Below are 22,018 nucleotides of genomic sequence, written 5' to 3' on the forward strand. Positions count from 1 at the left end.
CAGTGAATCTCTTTCCATTAATGTGTTTAAAGTAAAGTTGTGTAAAGATGTGTAAAGTTGTGTAAAGTTGATTTTTTCTAGAAGGAGAAAAAAACGCTGGCTCTCTGCTAAGGCTTTATGACACTGTGTGTATGCTGTTATTGTCCAGACTATAGGAAATTAAAATGTAAAACAGTGGCAACTTCCGAGAGTCGTAACATGTCTCAGCATTAGAAAACAATGTGCTGGTACAAGTTTTTAAACATGCAGCTCCATTCCTCCAGTTGGACTCCCTTTATGATATTTAATTTCCTCACCTATAAAGAAACAACATTGATCTCTTTGTATTCTGCACTGAATTTACTACACTGTGGGTGATAAAAAAATGCAACATTAATATTATCTTTCTTTTCTAAAAGCCTGAGTCATAATTCATTTCAGACTGGTGCTTTGAGACTGATTTACTCTGGCAGATTAGCTGCTTCTGTCAGAAGAGGTGACTGCTCACTGTTAACACCCAAACATCTCTGCATTCCATTAATAATAATAGGAGTTCTTGGGAGCACAACAAAGAAATGATCCACCACAAATATGGCTTTTTTTCTTTTTAACATATGAACTGTCTCTATGAAAAAAGCCAGTATGGCAAACTCACACTATAAATGACATTGATCTTATTACCTGACAAGGTCACTGGGCTTCTTGAAGCTCTTGGGGCAGTAATTGCAACAGTTCGCGAATTTGGGTTCTGTCTCCAGCTCTACAGCCTTGTCTTTGATTTCACTGATCCGATCCCTCTCAGCTGCCGACTGGGCGAGGATCCGCTCCGACACTGAGGCCTCCTCGCCGGGGTCCTTCGCCAGCTCGGCCGTCTGCTCCTCGGTGAAAGTGATGATTTCCAAGCCCCTCCTCTTTGATAACTTCTGCTCACCTTCCTCCTCATCTTCCTCTTCATCAACATCTTGACTTTCCAGACCTATAACTGGAGGAATTTACATTTCTATGTCATTGGCAGACAGTTCAGAAAAGGCAGCTCAAACTGAGGGAAAGATTTATCAAAACAAATCACTTTCTGGAAATCATTTCCAAATACAGGTTACTTGAAACCTCAAATTAAAGTACAGAAAAACAAATGTCTTCCATATAGATCTGTCATTTTCATATTATCAGTTGTGTTGGTTATATTTGACAGCTTTCAACATTTCTTTATAACTATGACATTTGAATCAGTGAGTGTCATGTCATCAGACAGATGAATGGGATTTTGGCATTCTTACTTTGATGCACCACAGCGTGCTCCTTCTTCATATGCTTTTTACACAGCAGGCTGGTCCTGAAGCTCTCATCACACATGGAGCACTTGAAAGATTTGATGTGGATAATCATGTGGCGGTTCAGGCTGCCGTTGGTGGTGAATGAGGCATCGCAAACATTACACTTAAAAGGCTTAGCTCCTGTTAGTGCGAGAAGAGAGAGACAAATCTCTGGAAGTTATATTTCGAAAAAAGTATATGTAATCTTACCCCAAGAAACAAAACACGGTAGGATACTCAATCATAACGTTTCATTTTTGTCGGACTTAGTTCGTAAGAAAAAACTTGACTATCAATGCAACATTGCTTATGTCTAAATGTATTATTTGAAGTGATTAGAAAAATTACTAAATTTACAAAACCAATATTTCTATTATTTCATCTTGACATTTCATCAAGTGTTTGCCTTTTCATTTTAACTATGACCCTTTTTCTATGCAGAGACTAAGGGTCTCCTCTTAATTCCAGATCTTTCATTGCATAGCTCACAGGAAATGTTGATTATAGATCCAGAAACTTTGGCCCTGAATGAGATGACTGGGCTTGGGGAAATTACTTTACACCAATTTAAATACGAATGAATATGACTTATATGTTTGGATATAAAGACTTTGAGCATGGATAGTCTAATTAAGTTACTCTTAACTTAGTCTAGAGATTTTGCAGCACTTTGACAAAGTGAGCTCACCGGTGTGTGTGTTTAGGTGTGACTTCAGGACTCCTGCTGACACAAAGGCTCGTCCACAAAGGTGACATCTGTATGGTTTCTCTCCCGTGTGGGAGCGCACATGTTGCTTCAGATGACTGGACTTTTTGAAACCTTTATTACACCAAGTGCATCTGAAGAGAAAAAACACATCAGTGGTAATGGTTTGAATTGAGGAATGCCAACAGAAGTGATTTGTATCTGAGACAACTAGCAAATTGGACTGTTTGTTTTTAATGGAAAAGAGGAGTAGATCTGGAAAATTTAACACAGCATGTTTAAGCATGTTTTTCACATGTGTGTGAAAAACGTATGTTTCTCCTTCATAATACTCACTGCAGTCTCTCAGGATTTTTTTTTTTTTTTTTCAGAACTTGATAGCCTTTTTGTTGACACAAATCGGGGAAAGAATATTCTTGTAATAGCATTTTGTAGTATTAATCAAACATAGTTGTAACTTTTATCTTAAACCATGGAAAAAACAAACATGGATATGCATGGATATTTGCTCCACTGTTGCTTTGCTTGTTGCAGTCTTGTTATTACCATGTATTTGTGAAGTTTCTGGCACATGACCACTCACAAAATCACAGTATTATCTTGAGTAATGCAGAGAAACAGATTATTTTACTATAGTACCAAAAAGGGCTCTTTATTATTCTTCACTCTTTATTGTAAGCCAAAGCCAAGCAAATAAGTGCAATGCAAAGGAAATGACATTGGACAACTTGGAAATGTCAAGTTATGCCTCAGCCTTGGACTTCATGAAGATAAGCCTAAATCCACTAAATAACTCTGTGGCTGCCCACCTAACAAGTGCTATAAACTGCAGATGTATTGAGGTTGACAGGTACTGTTTTAAAGCTTTCAGCGATTATTGATATGTTTTTTCTGTTTTGCTGTACAACTAGTTGACTATACAGTAATTAAATAGCTAGTTATTTTGTATTTTCCCCTGTGCCTGCAGCTGAGTCTAAAAGCAAGAGATGGACCAGCCCTGTGCTGCTCCGGCTGAGTGATGAAGCAGTTGCTATGAAATCTTACAGCCTGAGACTGATGAAAGAAACTCCTCCTATTCTGTACTTTCACGTTGTTGTATGTTTTTCCTATTCGTAATGCACATATCTTTCATTAAAAATGTTTCTGTAAGGCAGAAGAACCTCTGTGTTTACCATCTATCCTCCCAAGACCTGAATTGCTATTAAACTGATGTCACGAAGATACTGAACACAGTTTTTGCTCTCTAAGGCTCTGTCTTGTCAAAGTTCACAAGGGAATATCCAATTATAGATTATACAAGTTGTTTTTTCTTTCATTTAACTTCATTCAGTTTCCATGAAAAAATTTTATTAACTAATTAAGAAAGATGAATGTAGCCTCTTTCTGCCTTTCTCTATAGGAGAATATCTACATGGATATTCTCATATATAGATGGAAAAGTGATTATTTCTCGGTGAAGAGATGCCTGGGATAACTGAGCAAACATGAATGAATTCTTGTGGCATGTTTACAATGCCTGGGGAAATGCTTAAAATAAAAGATGTTGATAACAAGAGCAGGTAAATGAAGGCCGTCTGTGTCAAGGGTGTAAACGCTGCCTTTGATTTTTCAGTGTCTCTGATTGTCTGTTCTATTAATCCGTTTCAAAATTTGTTTGGAAATAAGAGATCAGGCAAGTGCAACGAAAAACTAAAAGCAGACATGATGCTCCTCCCTGCAGCAACAAAGCTCATCAGACACCAGTGCTGCAGTGCAATCAAGCCTAAAATATGGACTGAATATAGACAGCAGCCACTTTTGATTTAGCTGGAGTTTGCCAAACTGCTGGACTGGATGCCAAGCCAAAGCCAGTTTCTCTGATTGTGAACACTGAGTGCTGCTACGGTGAGATCCCGACGATAAGATGAAGGGGATGAGTGGTGAGATTTGAGAGGGTAATGCAACAGTCAAGACAACAAAGAAAGTTTGTGGAAGGTTACTGAATGTCATCGCTTGTTCTCTGTCAAATGGTTGCATCACCTACTGAAAAAACAAGGACTGCAGTTTCATAATGCCGAATTCATTCTAAGGGCATTTTGAGAAGATCTTTGAATTGCCTTTCAGAAATAAGATATCTCAGAAGAATTAAAGCTGCAATTACTACTGGTGCGTTTTACAAATGGTAAATGGAATGAAAAGAGTGAAGAGGTGTTGGTAGATATGGATACATACACCCACACACACACAATAACACACAAATAAACCTGTAAGCTCTTTTGGTGTTGTCCTCACTGCTCTCCTGGTACTCCTGTGTCTCAGTCAGCTGGAGCTCATTCTGACTGCTCTGCTGAAGAAGCCCGTTCGTCTAAATCAACAAAGACAGAGAACATCACCTCACTATAAAATTGGCACATTTACAATTTACACATTATTGAATGTAACTCTCTTAACTCTTTAAAGGATTTGTTTTATGATGAGATGTATCAGTATGTATGAAGATAGAGACAAGTGGATTAAGGAGGCAGATGGTGTGACTGCATATGTAAAAAAAAAATAAAACACATCCACCTTTACCTCTAAAGCTCACTAAAAACCTATTTCACATTTCATCCGCAGCCAGATGGAAACGTTAGTTTAAGTGAGATTAGCATTCATAACTGCTCCTTAAGGAACAACAGTTTTTTTAAGCATTAAAAGGCTGTTTATTTTTATTTATGTATTATTATTTGTTGCAGTATTTATGTTAGGTAAGGTCAACCTTCTCCTGCCTTAGCTCCATATCTAGTGCATGAACATGAAGGTGGCATTTGAAAATAAAAAAAAAAAAAGACAACACATATCCATTCTATACCAATTTGTCCTACACAATAGGGCATACATAAAAAAAAAAAAAAAAAGAAGAGGATAATCATCCTTTGCTTCAATTTTTAAAAGAAATCTTAATGTTATACTGTACTTTACTTATAACTTGCCCTGAAATTCTATGTAATTATTGTCCCTATGAAATGTGGTACAAGTTTAGTGATCCATTGCAGTGGATTAATATGAAATATCTGTACCACTAATGATTTGATTGTGAGTAGATTAAATCAGATGTGAGAAAGGAAAGTCAGATGAGTGGTTTTGATGAACTGAGCGTTTGCTTACCACTTCAGCACTTGGAACGTGGAGCAGATTGGGTGGGTGATAGCTGGAGGATAAGGCCTGGGACTCCAAGGTGCTAGAGTCCTGCAGCTGCTGTACAGTGGAGAACTGGGACTGGTTGTAGCTTGATTCAGTGATGGTGAAGCCTGGAGGGGACCAGCAGAAAATAAGCAGTCTCCAGTCATGTCAATAGCACCTTTAGAAAAATATTTACTGAGAAAAATGGTGTTGTGTTCAATATTTATTTTACCCGCTGTATTTTTTTGCCTTTGTTCATCTTTAAGGGTCTCTTTTTTTATATATATATAGTTACTGATCGTATCACCAACTTCTGAATTGACTGCATTCATATATTGTTTCTTTGTGTTTAGTGTACATTTTTAGTTCTGTAGCATTATACAGTTCATTATGTTCCCTACTGTGTGCTGTCTGACTTGTTTTGCTGTTGTTTGTTTTTTTTATTCTTGTTTTGACAAGTTTTCTCAACTTTGGACAATGTGTATATGGAGTTTAACTTCATATGATATCTTCATATCTTTGTTCAACAATTGAAGGCTACGATTTCAAATGTGGTTCAACTCTTAACTTTCAACAGCCTGAACTTTCTGTCTGTGAATTTTAAGATTTATAATGTGGAGCAGTTTGGGTGCTCAGTATTTATATATTCTGTGGCATTTTAACCTCAAACAAAGCCGAACAAGTCCACCTGTGAATTTAGATTTTAAACAATTTAACAAATGAGGCTCTGAGATAAGAGAGATAATGTGAGATATGAGCACACAAAATATGTTACAAATAAAACAATACAGGTTTTCCCAAAAAGTCTTCATCATAAATTTTAGGATTACAAGTGCATAACAATGTTTCAACTACAGAATGTTGTAGATGCAGGGCTACAATATGATTAGACGCTCAAGGGTCTTCTCGCAGACTCTTGCAGCTCTGAAAATTTGAATGACACTTAAGGCCTTATGGCCTTGTCTGTAACGTGCTGAAACTTCAGGTCTGTCTTGGTAAGATAGAAAGGATACAGTGGCCGCTGAGGAAATGAATAAGGGAAATTTGCCCAACGGATGTTTGCTGTCAGTTTGATATACTGCCTGCAGCAGCTGCCCAGAGGCCAATGTTCTGACAACACTGCATGCAGGCTGACAACAGCAGTGAGTTGGCACGGTGGGAACATGACGAGTTAGCTGGTGGGAGTAAAAAGGCACCCATGTGTTTGAGAGCAGTACACTGATATAAGTGTTGCACAGTGGAGAGGGGAGAATGGAGGCAAGCCGCTGACGTGACCAAGTTAACTGTTCTGTTTGTCACGGAGAAGCGGAGTCTAGCTTTTCACACTAATTTCACACTTGTAACTTCTCTCTCACCTTTGCAGCGTCAAGATAAGAAATGTTTATTCCATCTCTAATGTGTGCGTACCTTGTGTTAGAGCTTGCTGGTCGAAGGCAGGCTGAGGAAGCGCTGGTGTCTCAAACTGGCTGATATTTTGAGGCAAATCATGTTGGGAAGTCACGTATGTGTCTGTCCACAAAGAATAAAAGAAAGAGCTTGAGTTTTTTACTTGGAATGATGAAAGATTTCTATGGATTTTGATTTTATTAAATTCTGTAGTTGTATTTAATTAAAAAAAAAAACAAAACTTGGAGCACTTGCAAAAATTGACACAGGAGCTGTTCCTACCTTCTCCTTGTACCAGTGGTTGATCATTCAGAGTAGTCTCCAGGGTGACTTGTTGACCCCCATTCACGACCTCTGTCTGACCCAGACCCAGCATGCTTTGCTGCTCTGCTGAGGTCACGGATGGCTGTTGCAGGGAGTCACCCTCGATTTCCACCTGCATATCATGGGCCACACTACCTGCTCCTAATGGATCTTCTGTTGACTGTGGCTGCAGCTGTTGGGCCAGTTCATATCTGGTTTGGTAAAAAAAAAAAAAAAAAAAAGGAAATGCAGTATGTTTCACTGATGATACTGATGCATTTTTGATTTAAGTGTTTATAGGTGTAATCTAATTAAATTTTTATTAGAACTTTCTGGATAGTACACAACTTTCGTTACCACATATACTTTTCCAAGTGCATAGTAAAAAAAAGTACAAAAAAGATTGCTACCACAATCCAACACACTGTCAAAGCCCAAACCTGTGTGTCTTCATGTGCTTCCTGCAGTTGGGGGATGACTTGAAGGTCTTCTGGCAGTAAGGACACATATAAGGTCGTAGATCACTGTGGGTGGTCATATGACGTCGTAGGCTGCCGCTGGTAGTGAATGTTGTGTCGCATATCAGGCACTTGTATGCCTTCAGGCCTGAGTGTGTCCTGATGTGGGCTTTAAGCACTCCGGAGGAGGCAAAGCCTCGACTGCACTGCACACACTTGTAGGGTCGTTCTCCTGTATGAGACCTGCCATAACAAAAGGGATAATATTTAGACATGCAATTACAGTTTCAGGATTTTATTTTGAGCTGAGGTAGACACCACTAAATTATGTGCTGATATATTTAATTGAAGTAACAGCATTTAATTCTACTACTTTAAAATGTTGTAATAGTTATACTGAAAACTAAACAACATGAACAAAAAAAAAAAAACAAACTTATGTTAGGGAAATGGAAAGGATGGTACAAGCTGACAGTTTATGACTTGAATTGAATTCTTGGGTGTTTTGTTTTAAAGTGCTACAATTCCAATTTCAAAAGTAGCTCATGAGAAAATCAATTGTAGCAGGTATACATCTGTTATTTGAGTTATGACCCACTAATTTAAAACTTCTGACAAAGGAGATTAATAGGGAGGCATAAATGTCACAGCAGAATTATTTGGATTAAGCTTCCAATATTGAAATAGTCAGATGCTTCATCTAAAGTAAGTATCAGACCACTTCTGCGTGCAGTTGATTGGGGATAAGAGCACATGAAGAGGTTGTTTGTATTGTTTTGTACTGTTTAGTGACAAACTGGGGATTATTTTTACCTAAATACAACCGAACAGCCTCTTCTCCATTCATCTGCTGACAGTTACACATTATCCCTTTATCCCTGTCTTTCTCACTCTCTCTTTGCCTCTGTTTATGAGCTTAAGCCTTAAGCTAAAGTAAATTTACCAAGATGAATACTATGCTCTGAGGCTGTTTGACAAGAGGCTAAGTTTATAAACCATTTCAATGAGCCTTTAGATTAGACTGATTTATGGGATTTGCTGCCCTGCCATCTTCGAACTCCATCAATTTCACAGTGGTAGCGGACAATCCATTATCGGTAAAATAGTAAATGACGAGCTTTCCTTCTCTTGGGCAAAACTTTAAGAGGAAATTTTGAGTGAAGAGTGGTGGAAAAACAGTCCACTGGTGTGTTCACCAAGGCTCCATTAGCTACCTTTTGTTCTCATTTTGTTAAAATGCCTCCGCTTTCTAACACTATGCACAAACATGAAACTAAATATAACTGTCATATGGAAGACAATGGTATCGTCATCACATAGCATCATGTCTCTCAGATAGCAGTAAAAGTGTTGACTCCCTGTTGAGAAATATCATGCAGCCAAAATGCAGTCACAAGGGTCACCCAGTCATGGTGTGTTCTCTTATTGATTATTATATTCAAAACTATTACTACATAAGGCAATTTATTTTTACTTTTGTTGTGTAAATTCTAATTGAGAGCAGGTTATTAAAATATCGAGTCTGAGGATACACTCTACTCTGCAGAGCATGAATATGCCCTTTAATTGTAAAAACAATCTAATGTTTTATGTAAAAGAAAAATGTTTGTTTTTGCATTTAATTTTCACAGAAAAAAATGTTAATGAATGATGATATAGTTTTGGGGAAATTGAACAAAATTTTTCCTTGCAAATGAAAACTAGATTTGTACATCAGGACATCTCTGTAGAGGAACAATTAAAATATGGAAATATTAGCCCAAAACACACACAAACAAATATGTATATGTATGAACACTATAAAAAATCCGTACCTGACATGTTGTTTCAGATGGCTTGATTTCTTATACGCTTTACTACAGAACTGGCACTTATAAGGTCGGTCATTGCCCACCACCTCTAAGTACTGCTGGAAAGCCAGGCGGGGGTTCTGGGATGTCATGAGGCCTGTGATGCAGCAGGAGAACAAGTGAATGTCGACTTAATTAGAAGAGAGATTTTGCAGAGACAGACACAGACATTAGCAAAAATGTGACTGAGCAATTCAGCACAAGGACACCAGAGGAAGTATGAGTGTGTTTACTATGAAAAAGTATAGATGCAAGACCATTCTGTGTGTTCAAACACATGCCTGCCAGCACACAGCCTTACCAAAGTCAGTGATGAGGATGGGTTCCTGCAGAGGGATATCAGGAAGAGGTAGATTATTCTTTGACACTTTGGCTTTGTTGCTTTTCCGTGGAAACTTGTGCTTCTTTTGCTGCAGGCTTTTGAAGTGAGAAGCAATGTGTGTCTTTCTGTGGCCTGATGTGCGAAAGATCTTGTCACAGTGAGGGCAGGAGAAAGGACGCACTCCTGGAAAAAGTGGGTAAAAATAAGACTTTTGGAGAATTAGTATTTAGAGAATTGATTCTGATACGTGTAGAAATTTGATAGTCTCTATCCCTAAGCCAATCTATAAGCATAATATGAAACTCACACATAAAACAAATACGCAAACACTTATAATTTTATTACATTTTGGGCTACAAAAGGTTACAAAGCCTTTTAATTACCAGAAGGATAAAAAAATATGTATGTGTCTGTGTGTGTGAGTGTATACACACACACACACAAATATACATATATATTTCTATGGAACTAAATTACAGCACAAGGAAAAGTGCCACAGATGTCAAAATGTATATGCATAGACAGTGCTATTACATAGCAAATAGAGGGACAAAAACTATTGCACCGATGGACATAATACTTAAACTGTTACAGTTTTGTTTATTCACACTAATGCTGTTTTCATTTCATGTCCTGGGGAAGATTCTTTAAGGTAGGTTCTCTGAGAAGAGGAAAATACAGAGTGATCGCAAGCACACAAATCTAAAGAAAGCTTCTAACGAAAGCAGCACCAATGTATTTACTCAGGTCCAGCTTTTGTTTTGCTGTAAAATTTATCAGATAACAGCTACCAAAGGACAGAGGCTGCCAAGAAAATTAAAACATTATGCTGAAAGCTCATGAATGTTCATTTAACTTAAATACTGAAATACTGTGTTGGCTTAACAGGTTTATGAAAAGACGGTAAGAGGCAATAAGCCAATAAAAATTTAAATAAGCACTTTCACATTTTCATTTCTACCTTGGCTTTAAGAGAAACCCTTTCATGAAGTGGACCTGCCTCTCACCTGTATGCAGCCGCATGTGTACCTTCATGCTGCCAGAAGTGGAGAAGCACTTCAGACAGCTCTGACACTCAAAGGCCTTGATACCCGTGTGGGTTTTCATATGTGCAGTTAGGGTACTCTTGACAGCAAAAGCTCTGAAGCACTGTTTGCACTTGAAAGGCTTCTCGTGGGTGTGGATTCGGATGTGGCGAACAAGGTCGCTTGGCTTCTTAAACTCCTTAGAGCAATATGGACAGCCATGCCAACGGACACCATTCTCTTCCCTGATGGAGCCTGAGGAATAAAGAAACATTTTGTAAAAGTAGCAGTTGTGTCAGTGGTCGGTTTAATATTGATGCAACTCCAATGTTTGTAGTACCAGATAAAAGTAGGGACACACTTTCGCATTCATTTGAATGAATTAATTTAACTTCTAACTGGTCTGTGTGTGTGTATATATATATATATATAAATGAATAGAGGGAGCAAGAGAGAGGGAGAATAATAATTGAAAGTGTTCAGTATACTGTATTAACTTTGTAAATTATTGGACTTAATAATTAGCTATCTAAACAGTTGTGAGGCATGTTTTTACTGAATAATCTTAATTTAAAAATCTAAACAGAAATTCATATAAGGAGTTTTCCGAGAGTGAAATTAAGTTGATCAGTCATTTAAAAGCCTATCAGAATTTAGCACAATTTCATAGGAAGTCATAAACTCAGTTAATGAAATTTACCTGGCATCTGTATAGGCTTCTTGAAAATGCTCCTTTTCTTCTCTTTAACTGGTTTGTCTGGACCATGTACTTTCTTGCTTTCTAAAGCAACATCAGTGGTTTGATTCTGTGATTCTCTGGATGTGGCGTCACCCTGTGGCTGGACGACACTGAGCCCACTGTTCTCCAGGGCTTGCTGCAGAAACAACAGATATCTGCTCATAGGCCACGCCATAAAACACTAAACCCAATAATGCAAAGGATTATTATCATACGTTCGACATATGGTGTGCAATTACATGGCAAATACAGAACAAAGCTCATAATGATAAAATCCAGTCTGAAACCATAGCTCATATATAGTCACATCCTTTTTTCTTGGAGAAAATAAGCTCTATTCAACTCTCTTGCAGCACTTATCCACAAAACTTCCTGCTGTAGAAACACTTTGTCTGGTTTCCCCTGATTGGATCCACCATTGTGAAAACTCTTGCTGTTCAGTCACAAAAGTAAAACAGCTTGACAGTGAATATGCTTTGGTTTCAAAGAAATGTAATTTCAGTGCGATTGTGGAAAACATTTATTCTTTTCATCTCTTTTCGTGTCCCAATTCATTCCCACTGTGGGTGCTCCCGTTCTAAATCTACTACTTTCTGTATAAATGGTTTCGCTGGGTTTTCAAGCTCTATATTGACAGTTTCCTGATGTGTGTGCGTATGTGTGGATCTGTGCATTTGTGTTTGTGTTCTTTGTGGTCTAACTACTACCATCCCACACAGACAGAAAGACAATGAGAATTTTCCAAAGGAGGGGTTTTTGTGCATTTTCAACAGCAGATATCACGTTACAGAGTGGACTTTGAATTCTACCAGGTGGACCTGAGACGTGTTCCTGATCAACCTTCGACGTCGCAAATACTACTAGATTTGTTCTGATAAATTAATATGATAGTATATAGGCCTTGTGTGTGTGTGTGTGTGTCCTTCACTCACCTGTAAGATGTCCTGGTTAATGGCAGTTTCCATGGCAATAGCTGGCTCTGGAGGTTGGGGCTGGGCTGCCTCCCCACTAACCTGTTCAGACAGCTCTAGAAGTTGCTGGATAACATCAGTTACCCCCTCGCCACCTTCTGACCCCCCTGGACCCTGACCCGTCGTTTCTGTCTCCTATGGGAAAAGAAGGATGGAAAAGGAAATAGAAAGAGGACAAATAGAAGACAAGGGCCAATGTAACGACAGGCCAGGAAAGGCCATGGCGTGATCTCTGATTAGGTTTTATTGGGAATTCTGCAGAGCATAGAATTTGCAAAACATGAGCTATTATTGATAAAACTATTGGCTATTAACTGGCTATATAAACACGAGCACTGATTATACCATGGCTGTGTGATAAAAAAATCCATAGTATCTTTACTATAGACTTGTTTAAAGCAAGTATGGTTGCTCTTCACGAGGGAAAAATTGCAAGCTAAAATCTTTTTGTTAAATTGTAACATTTTTTTGAGGCACGAAAAAGTTCTAAAACCCACAAAACCTCATGCCAAAATAATCTTTTTAATTTGACAGTGAGTCACCGACGTGACTTAAAAACCTTAATCTCTGGGCGACATTGGTAAGGAGCTGCTGACTTCTGTAGTAGCACAAATCTTTACCAACTGTGCTGCAAGAACTTTGGTACATCTCATTATCCAGCAAGGTGAATAGACTGAATTTACTTGACTGTGTTCAAAGTGGGTTGTGGTGTGAAGAAAGGCATCAAATTCAAAGTTCCTGTTTTCCACATGCTGCTGTCTTACCGGAGTCCCGGATGGGACCTCAATCACAGAGATGTGCATCTTGCTGATGTGGGCGTTCAAACTTCCAAGCTTCTTGAATACACAGCTGCAGTCCATGCATGGGAATAACGGTACCCCTTTAGTCTTTGGAGATCATACAAGAAGATAAATAAAAGCCAAAAAAAACAAAAACATTACACATAATCAAGAGATAATCCCTATCTTGCAAAGCATCTGTTTTCCTGTTATATCTCCCTTTCAAAGACTAATTCTAAACATTGAAGATCCTGACAGTACTGAGTTTCAAAGGTAAATATATTAAGAAATTATCTCCAGCTGTCACAATTCATTCATTCATTCATTCATCTTCAACCGCTTTATCCGTTTCCAGGTCGTGGGGCTGCTGGAGCCAATCCCAGCTCACATTGGGGGAGGGGCGGGGCACAGCCTGGACAGGTCGCCAGTCCATCACAGGGCGAACACACAAGGACCAACAGAGACAAACAACCACTCACGATCACATTCACACCTATGGTCAATTTAGCGTCACCAGTTAACCTAGACATGCATGTCTTTGCGCGGTGAGAGGAAACCCAGCTGTCACAATCCCAAATAAAATTATGTCCAGCTATTCATCTGTTAATTCATGTGGAAAGAGATACTGCATCATATGCAGCTCAATTGGAAAAACTCATCTGATGTCCATGGTTTATCCACTTAAGGAAGTTATTGATTTTCAGGGCCTGGGACATTGCGGGCTCAGTACTACCAATTAAAAGAAGCCTGATAAAGCTTAGTTCAATTAGTCAATGATTACTATACATTGACTTCAAGACATAAATTTGTGGTAATGATGTGTGATGGGTGTGATGCATCGTTTTTGTCCTGGGGATCAGCACAAAAAAAAAAAAAACAAAAAGAAAAAAAAGGGAGGAAATTTTAAACACTGGATGCCAGACTGAAACTAGACAGAAAAAGACTGCTCAGAAATGAGTAGTATGTCTTGGTGAGTGACTTATTATCTATAATAAAATATGCAGGAATAATGAGCTGTTCTCTTGTGAATAACTGAAACTGATGGCTCCTAATTTGTTTTCTAAAGATGAGAGACAATGCAGATTGGAATTCACCAAAATATGTTGGTTAAATTCCATTCACTTCCAAACTTCAAACATAATGTTTATAATTTTTATCTGGTGATCTTTGTCATAAATGTCAGTACATGACAACCAGTGAATATGAATTGGAAAAGAAGATGAGCTGTTGTTTGGATAGAAAACTGGATTTTGCTGAATTTGCCTGAGGGGAGTTTAGGGGATAAATATTTTGATTGGCTTTGGCAGATTTTTGCAGTTTCAACCATCACCCTGGGGATTCTTCAAACTGAGGTAACATGAGTATGATGCTGAAAAATAAGTTGAAAATAAATATACATCTATAAGGAAGCAGTGAAGAGAAGAGTGAATTCAGTTGGTGAAACAACGAAGAAAGATCAAAACAGAAATGTTTCTGGAGAACAAAAAATTTGGAAATATAAATAGGTTGTTAGTCTTATTTGGATGTGATAGCATCCTTGTGCCTTTAGTGTCATAGTAAAATAGTGGTTAGGATGAGGGATAAACTGATTAATTCTTTTTTCCTTTTTTAATTTTAGAAGATAAAAACCCAAGCTGAGAGTCTTGGTGGTGCTGATGTATTGTTGTCATAGCTGCAACAGAGATCAACTCTGCAAGCTGAAAGGTCGGTCAAATAAAGTTCTCCTCTTTCCTGCAAACATGGTTCATTGCCATCTGTCATAAAATAACAAGAAAAAATGTTTGATTGCACCAGCAAATCCAAATGCAAACGTAGCTTACAATGTCAAAAACATGAGATAGCTCAGCTGTACCTTAAGCACAAGTGCTCAGAGCACTGAAACTAGGTTGAATGGAGTTTCACAATTAAACTTAAAACTTAAATTAAACTGAAAACTCAAAGACTTCAGTTTTCAGTTTAGTTAAAGTTTTAGTTTTAGTTTAAGTGACAGCAGATGAAAACAGGCAAAGAGTTAACTGAATGTGAAGCACTGGAATGGCTTGAAGAGTTATTGTTTCATCACAAGCTTCACACAGTCACCATACGGCTGTAACTTTGACTCTGATAAGGTTTTGGAAAGGTTATATGAGCTATTTGAGCATCAGTTGACGTGTAATTGTTGAAAGCATTTGAAAAGGTTTAGAGAAATGGGGAAAACTTACATAAATTCTGATTTCTAATTGTAAGTTTAAAAGTCAACAATCATGTTACGAAATTCAGAAAATTTCGTAAAAAAAGTACCAAAACAAAAAAACGACAACACAAGTTTTAGTCTTATTTTTTTGTTGACTCATTCAGCAGAATGACTTTGTTTACATTTAATAAGTACCTGATTTTGCTAGTATGCCTACATTCTACATGACCAGATATTTTATTTGATTTAACCATGATCATTTTACTCTCCTGTCTTGTCATTGTGAATCTGCTCATGAAGTCTGTTTCAAATGAAATGATGCCTAACCATGATTTATTCATAACGTCAGTCAGTAAAGGACACTTACAGAACTCCATAGCTGAAGAACACTTGCGAAAATTGGATGTATTATTAAAATTATTCTGGTGTTTTGCTTTCCAGATGTAATTCAATCATTGTGCCCTTTCAGAGGCTTTTAGCAGAGAATGCATCATCAGTTATTGGGGAGAAAAGGAAAATATATTTATACTTCAATTTGTTCAAACCTAATCTGTTAAAAAAAAAAAAAACCCAAAACAAAACAGTGACCTCAGTTTACCATTTGCCCAGTTAGAGCTCTCAAAGAAAATGTTACTGCACACACTTTTTTTTCCAGGTATACTGAAGCGCAAAGAAAAAAATTCAAATCAAATATGCACTTGGAATTATGAAATCAGCCTAAACCCTCGTCAAAGTGAAGGAAGTCTGAGGCTTTTTATTCAGATCCAAGTCAATTCTAGAAGTAAATCCGATGCTGGTGTGATAAAGCCCTGCTTTGTTTATATGCTCTCATCAATTTCTTTTATTTCTTCTTCAAATGTCTTCATAAGTCAGCTGCTTCAGTTAACTGCAAATTTGAAGATTATGGCCCAGCTCTCTTTTATGGTCTATGGTCTGTAAGATTTTCCTACATTAGAGAAGACACTGCCAGCTGGAAATTGGTTATAGATTTATTGATTCCTCAGCAGCGCTATGGCATCTGTTTCTTTCGGTATATAATTAGCTGTCATCTCCACTGCTCTATTGAAGTTTCTTGCATATGGTCTTAAACTCTAGACATTTGAGCAATATACTTAACAAAATGTATGTTTTGATTGCTACCTTTGACAGGAAATCCATACATGTGACATGTCATGTGACAGAACAATCCCAGCTCAAATTGGGTAAGGCCAAGGTACAGCCTTGACAGGTTGCCAGTTAAAAAAGAACCAACATATAGAGATGGGCAAGCATTAATTCTTGCATTAAAAACTTTAAGTAATTAAGAGTCAATAATGAGACAAACCCAGAACATCCCTTTCTGTGAAGCAACAGTGGCATCAAGTAACTTTTATGATTAGCTTGAATCCATGCCGCAAAACTACAATCGATACAAGAGTACATTGTTGTCAGTTAATTAGGAGCAACTCCCTACAGCTAACAAAAAGCATAGATTAGTGTTTTGTACTCACTGACATAAAAAGGAGGGATAGAAACAACTGAAACACTGCACCACACAAATTACAGCCACCAAAATGACACAGGAACCAGATCGCATAGCCTTCATATAGCCTTTAGTCACGGAGCTGAGAATATAGGAACTAACAGGACTCTACAGCCAGATTAGAGGCTCTTTTAGGTTGTACTTATTGATGGATGGGTACTGACAATGTGACCATGTACCTGCTAAACATCAGCAGGCACATTTTTAACATGTTTACCTGCAAGCATTAGCTGATTTGCACTCAGGCATTTGGAAAGTGTTATGAAGCAATTATCAATATTATTTAGGAGAACGGGAACTGTCCCCATCACTATCATTACCCCATTTAATGGACTTTGGTAACAAACCTTTCAAATGGACATCCAGACAAAAGAAAATTCATTATCTGTCGACATGAAAAGTTGGGTTCCGAGGATGTGTACAATTCTTTGGACCTTTCAACAGTTTAGGACAAAGAGGATGTGGCCCCAGTGACAGAGCACCATTAGAGACCAGAATCCTGGCTGAATTGGGATGGATAAATGAGGGAAGATTCTTTAAAATTGGCTGCTATGAAGTTTTTACAAATATGGGAAAACAAATTAGAAGAAAAGAGCTGCAATTTCATACTATTCCCTTTTCCAGCAGGCAACCAATATGGTACAATGCCCCCCTGTATTCAGTCTAAGAAGTTGTGAGCAGCAGAGCTGGCAATTTAGTGTGGGACTGGAGGAGGTTCATAAAAAGGCACCAAAATAACCAAAAGAATGAGATAATGTGAAATACCAGAGTGGGGTGAAATACTGTAGTAATTATCTAAAATCATTCAAATTTTATCAGATTCTTGCTTGATTGTAGAGTCACAAATCAAACTGTTTGGGTATTTTAGAGTATTTATGTTCAAAATCTTAATCTGTAAAAACAGACTTTTCATAATAGCTTTCCAATAAGTGTACTAGAATAAAATGTTGCTAGGTTAGAAGCATCTACTTACTCTAAAGTGCAATATGCAACTACCTTAAAATGCTACAGTATTTGGATGAATATACTCAGGTACTCCAGAAAAATTAGAAAAATAAATGACTTTAACAGTTTATCTTCTTGCAGCATTAGCAATCCATTCACCCCCCCCCCCCCCAGATAATCAAAGCTACATAAAACAAAAGAGAGAAAAAGAAAACAAAAGACAGAACATAACCTCTGTTGTTCAAACAAGGCAAACAAACAATAACATTTATTTCTAACCTTTGCTCAGTTCTCACTTTACGGAGGACGAGGAGTGATGCATTTATTGTACATGCTAATTTTAATGCTATTATACTGAGGGGTACGGATGCCATGGAGATATTTCCATAGCACTATTTGACAACTAAAATCTGCATTTGAAACTGTGGTACCACGCTCTTACCTCAGAATGAACTCTTTGAACATGGGAGTGCAGGTTCCCCTTCTGGGAGAATGAAGCGGGGCAAAACATGCAAAGGTGAGGTTTCTCCCCAGTGTGTCGCACCATGTGAGTCTGCAGCACCACCTTCTGGTTAAAAGCCTTGCCACAGTGTGTGCACTTGTAGGGTCTCTCACCTGAAGGGAGAGGCAACCTCAGGTCAAAGAGGGTTCCTTAGGAGACTGCAAACTAAATTAAAAACGTAATAATAAAATGAACATATTTATGGCTGGGGAATTTTTTTTATTTTTTGATATCCTCATATATTTGAAGTTATGTTTAAGGCTGGATATAGCAGTAGATCACCAACATATTGGGATGAAAATATTGTAATGTCTTTTTGTATTCTCCTAAAATTAAGCTCTTAATATTTTAAAATCACTTGAATAGTATTCTACCGCCAACAAACCCCCAAAAAAAGGAATCCAAAAATAATCTTTCAGACAAGTCAACAATGAAGTCAGTTTGAATTTCATAATGAGATATCACCAATTTCAATATTAATACCAATGCAAATTTGGCACCAACAGAAAATACGATCGATATCAAAAGAGAGACAAGGAGAATGAGGTGTAGTGTATATTGCCTGTATCTGTAGTCTCACAATGCGACTCTTCACCTCATCAGCTTGAGGGATGTTTGGGATGCGAAACAGGGGAATCAACTGCTTCCACCATTACTCACAGAGCCAGACAGCAGAGCAAACTAATTAACGTGTGGATGATGTGTAAACAACATGTGGGTGGGAGCTCGTAGCCATATCACCTGAATTCGAGGCAGTTTTGCACAACCACAGAGAATATAAGCAGGAAACTGAAATTGTATGCATCCAACACCTCTGCGTGTCAACTAAGGGGTGAAGTGAGCTGAAACAGCCAGAAATGGAGTATAAACAGCACAAAACCAAGAGGACTTCGTGGGCTCGTGTCTGCAATCCGATGTAAAAAATAAAAAAATAAAAAAAAATAAATCTTAACCAAAGAAAGTTCAGTTCAGAATGCTTATGCTTTTAATTCTGCCCAGAATTTAATTTAGGGGCCATTAAAAAAAGGAAGCTGAAAATCAAGAAACAAAATTTGCTGCCAGGGCCAGAGCTAGTGCCAGGGCCACCCACATATCCACAAACTCTCCTGCTGCACAAATAACAGATGGCTTTGGACTAGCAGGTTGTTGTTGAGTCTGGTGCCACTGTCCACCTACACCTATAAAAAGATCCATCTCAGATTTTGCAGCCCTTGTGCTGTACCCTGCGTTTTTATAGTATTTCCTTTAATCATAAAGGGTTAGGTTAATCACTGGACTTTTAATCCCGGTAACCTCAATTTACCGTCTTTGGTGCTTTTCACTCACCTGTGTGTATTCGTATGTGTCTAACAAGCTGGCTGGGCTTTTTGAAAGCTTTTCCGCAGTGATGGCAGCTGTTTGTGAACCCACTGCGATCAATGTTTTTCTTGTAGTTTCTGGAACTAGAGGTGAGCGGCCTGAGGAAGATATAAACACAAAAAGTGATTTTCAGGCACTATAGCATTGTTACTATCAAAACCACAACAATGCAGCTTTTTTTGTGATTCAGTTGCATTGTAGCTTTCATTAGAGGACCAAAACTAACACATATATCATTTTCCTTTAGCACAATGAAACGGCAAAATACATCAGGAGGTGACAGCATGTAGTCACGTTGCATCATGTTTCCACACCAGTTTATCGTAACAAAACTGATTTAAGTGAATGTACGAGACTGTGTTAGATCAACACGAACCAGTTACAATAAGCAAATTCTATATTCTTCTTGGTTTGTCATGAAAAGGAAAGAAATAGATCTTTAAAGCATGTGGTTATTTTAAAATCTATCACAAAATATGGTTAAAATCTGCTCATGGATGTACTGATTAGCTTGTTTGTAGCAGATTTGTCTGACTGTACTATTGGTATTGTTATGAGAAAAAAGTTACTATTTTCCCCAGTTTCTCTTATTTCTGACACTATTTTAAATTGAAAATGCTTTTTATCATTTGTATGCGGATTGGGACTACAGATCAAACTTTGATATTGGACTAACTGTGATAGATTTACACTGATCCTTGATCGTTAGTCTTGACTGCGAAATAAATAAATCTTTTAAAACTAATGAACAAAGCTACTGATTATTGCTTTCAATATTCCCTGCTGTTCTATTTTAGATATAGTTCTTTCTGATTGATTTAAACTTGTGAAGGTTCATCTGCTGGACTCTCACCTAGATTTACTTTAGTATAATAACAATGCAACAGTTTCACAGTGCATTACAGAAGTTCTTGCCACCATATTCTGTATTTCTTATCCTGTTCCTGTATCTGCAATCTCGAAATACTTGAAATAAAAGATAAATACTAGCAATATGTTATTAATGCTTTTGCAAGGACTTTCTTGACCTTAACAACAGTTTATAGATGGTTTGTACAAAAGCTCAGTTTTCATTCCATTTTATTCCTAACACAAGGGCAAACTGTGTGTGGCTATAGTTAGTCGATACATGCTTTGGAAAACTCTTGATATTGCAAAAATGGGAAGGAAGATTATTCCTTATATCAGATAGTGAATATTTTCCACAATCAACATGTTCAGGGGAATACTTCCGGTAATGTGAAGGATTTTAGAAACATTTTTGTTGTGTCATATTGGAACATGTCTACTGAAAGCTGCTGTTAACCTCCTAAAAAAATGTCCACAAGAGAAAATGTGAAATATCCTCCTCAGGGTTGTAGAACTCAGACTGCAAATTGCCTAGAACAACAGCCTCCTACTTCCCTTGAATAGCTGTGACACTTGCCTCCCTTTGAACGTGTAATTTTCTGCCTGACTCGGTCAAACATAATATAGGAATGTCAAAATCCCTGCCTGACCTCATTTTGACATGACTCTTCATGTGTTCCTTGAGGTGTGCTAAAGTCTTGAACTCTTTGTCACAGGTCTTGCAGGTGTAGACCTTGATGCCTGACAGCTCTTTACGGTGCTCCTCCAAGTGCAGGGAGAGCTGGCTCTGGAGAACAAACTCATCTCCACACTCTGCACAGATCAAATTCTGCAGGATATAGTAAAGAAAAGAGATGAAACACCGAAATAATGATCTTTTTTAAAAGCACACCAAAATCACATTATGACAGCTTGATGTTTGATCAGCGAAGTAACTGACCTCCTCCTTCTCGTGAAGCATGATATGAGATTTGAGGCTGGCAATGCGGGAAAACTTCTTATTGCATACGGGGCAGGTGAAGTCAGAGGTGGTGTGTGTAGATTTGTGGAGGGTGAGGTTGAACTCCACGTTAAACGTCTGCGGACACAGGTCACATCGATGGGGCTGCGAAGGTAGAGAAGCTGACTTATTTAACATATATATAGTGAATAATGTGTCTGGAAGATTTCACATCTCTATCTGCAATGCATCTCTGCTAACTCTTACTCCCAGCGGAGACAGATGAAAAACTAAGAGTTTGTGTAGACAAACCAGTAGGAGTCCCTGTTAGATGTCAGAGTGCTACTTTAACTGAACTAAAGTACTACATTTGCTGTGACTGGAAGAGACAGATAGAATAGCAGTGCAACAAATACAGAATATGAGCAAATAATGCGAGAAGAAAATTTCAAATGAGGCAGAAATTGCTCCAGTATGAAATTCCAGCTGCCTCACTTCATTTGAGGAATACTTGAAGGCTGTGAAGGCTGGGACCAAAATGCTGACAGTGGTAAGTTTTACTCAAAGTGGCAGACCCTGAGGGGGTCTGTTCAATCTAGAGAAAGTGGCATTGCAATTGAAGACAGTGATATTGCATTTGAAATGGCTCACATCTACAGGTACAGGTTCAGATTAAGTGGGGTTTCGTAATTTCCTGCCATATAATAAGGTGATCAAGAGAGGAGACCAAAGCCAGCAAAATGAAACTAGCCTCCC

The 22,018-nt window shown here is 38.0% G+C and overlaps 1 protein-coding gene across 1 annotated transcript in view; it reads right to left on the minus strand.

Annotated features, from left to right (window-relative positions):
* The window catches only part of znf236 (zinc finger protein 236), a 39,248-nt gene that overhangs the window by 13,692 nt on the left and 3,538 nt on the right, over nucleotides 1-22,018 (minus strand). Inside the window, exons 3-20 of the mRNA XM_029504958.1 lie at nucleotides 21,263-21,427; nucleotides 20,973-21,151; nucleotides 19,441-19,571; nucleotides 18,055-18,227; nucleotides 12,958-13,080; nucleotides 12,155-12,328; nucleotides 11,184-11,358; nucleotides 10,466-10,738; nucleotides 9,438-9,641; nucleotides 9,101-9,233; nucleotides 7,269-7,529; nucleotides 6,808-7,040; nucleotides 6,547-6,648; nucleotides 5,125-5,267; nucleotides 4,242-4,342; nucleotides 1,981-2,132; nucleotides 1,257-1,433; nucleotides 661-961 (exon numbers count right to left, since the gene is read on the minus strand). Of these exons, the coding sequence (XP_029360818.1) occupies nucleotides 661-961; nucleotides 1,257-1,433; nucleotides 1,981-2,132; nucleotides 4,242-4,342; nucleotides 5,125-5,267; nucleotides 6,547-6,648; nucleotides 6,808-7,040; nucleotides 7,269-7,529; nucleotides 9,101-9,233; nucleotides 9,438-9,641; nucleotides 10,466-10,738; nucleotides 11,184-11,358; nucleotides 12,155-12,328; nucleotides 12,958-13,080; nucleotides 18,055-18,227; nucleotides 19,441-19,571; nucleotides 20,973-21,151; nucleotides 21,263-21,427 (3,200 nt within the window). The remainder of the gene's footprint in view (nucleotides 1-660; nucleotides 962-1,256; nucleotides 1,434-1,980; nucleotides 2,133-4,241; nucleotides 4,343-5,124; nucleotides 5,268-6,546; nucleotides 6,649-6,807; nucleotides 7,041-7,268; nucleotides 7,530-9,100; nucleotides 9,234-9,437; nucleotides 9,642-10,465; nucleotides 10,739-11,183; nucleotides 11,359-12,154; nucleotides 12,329-12,957; nucleotides 13,081-18,054; nucleotides 18,228-19,440; nucleotides 19,572-20,972; nucleotides 21,152-21,262; nucleotides 21,428-22,018) is intronic.

The sequence above is a fragment of the Echeneis naucrates genome, chromosome 6, assembly GCF_900963305.1.
Source record: "Echeneis naucrates chromosome 6, fEcheNa1.1, whole genome shotgun sequence".
NCBI lineage: Eukaryota > Metazoa > Chordata > Actinopteri > Carangiformes > Echeneidae > Echeneis > Echeneis naucrates.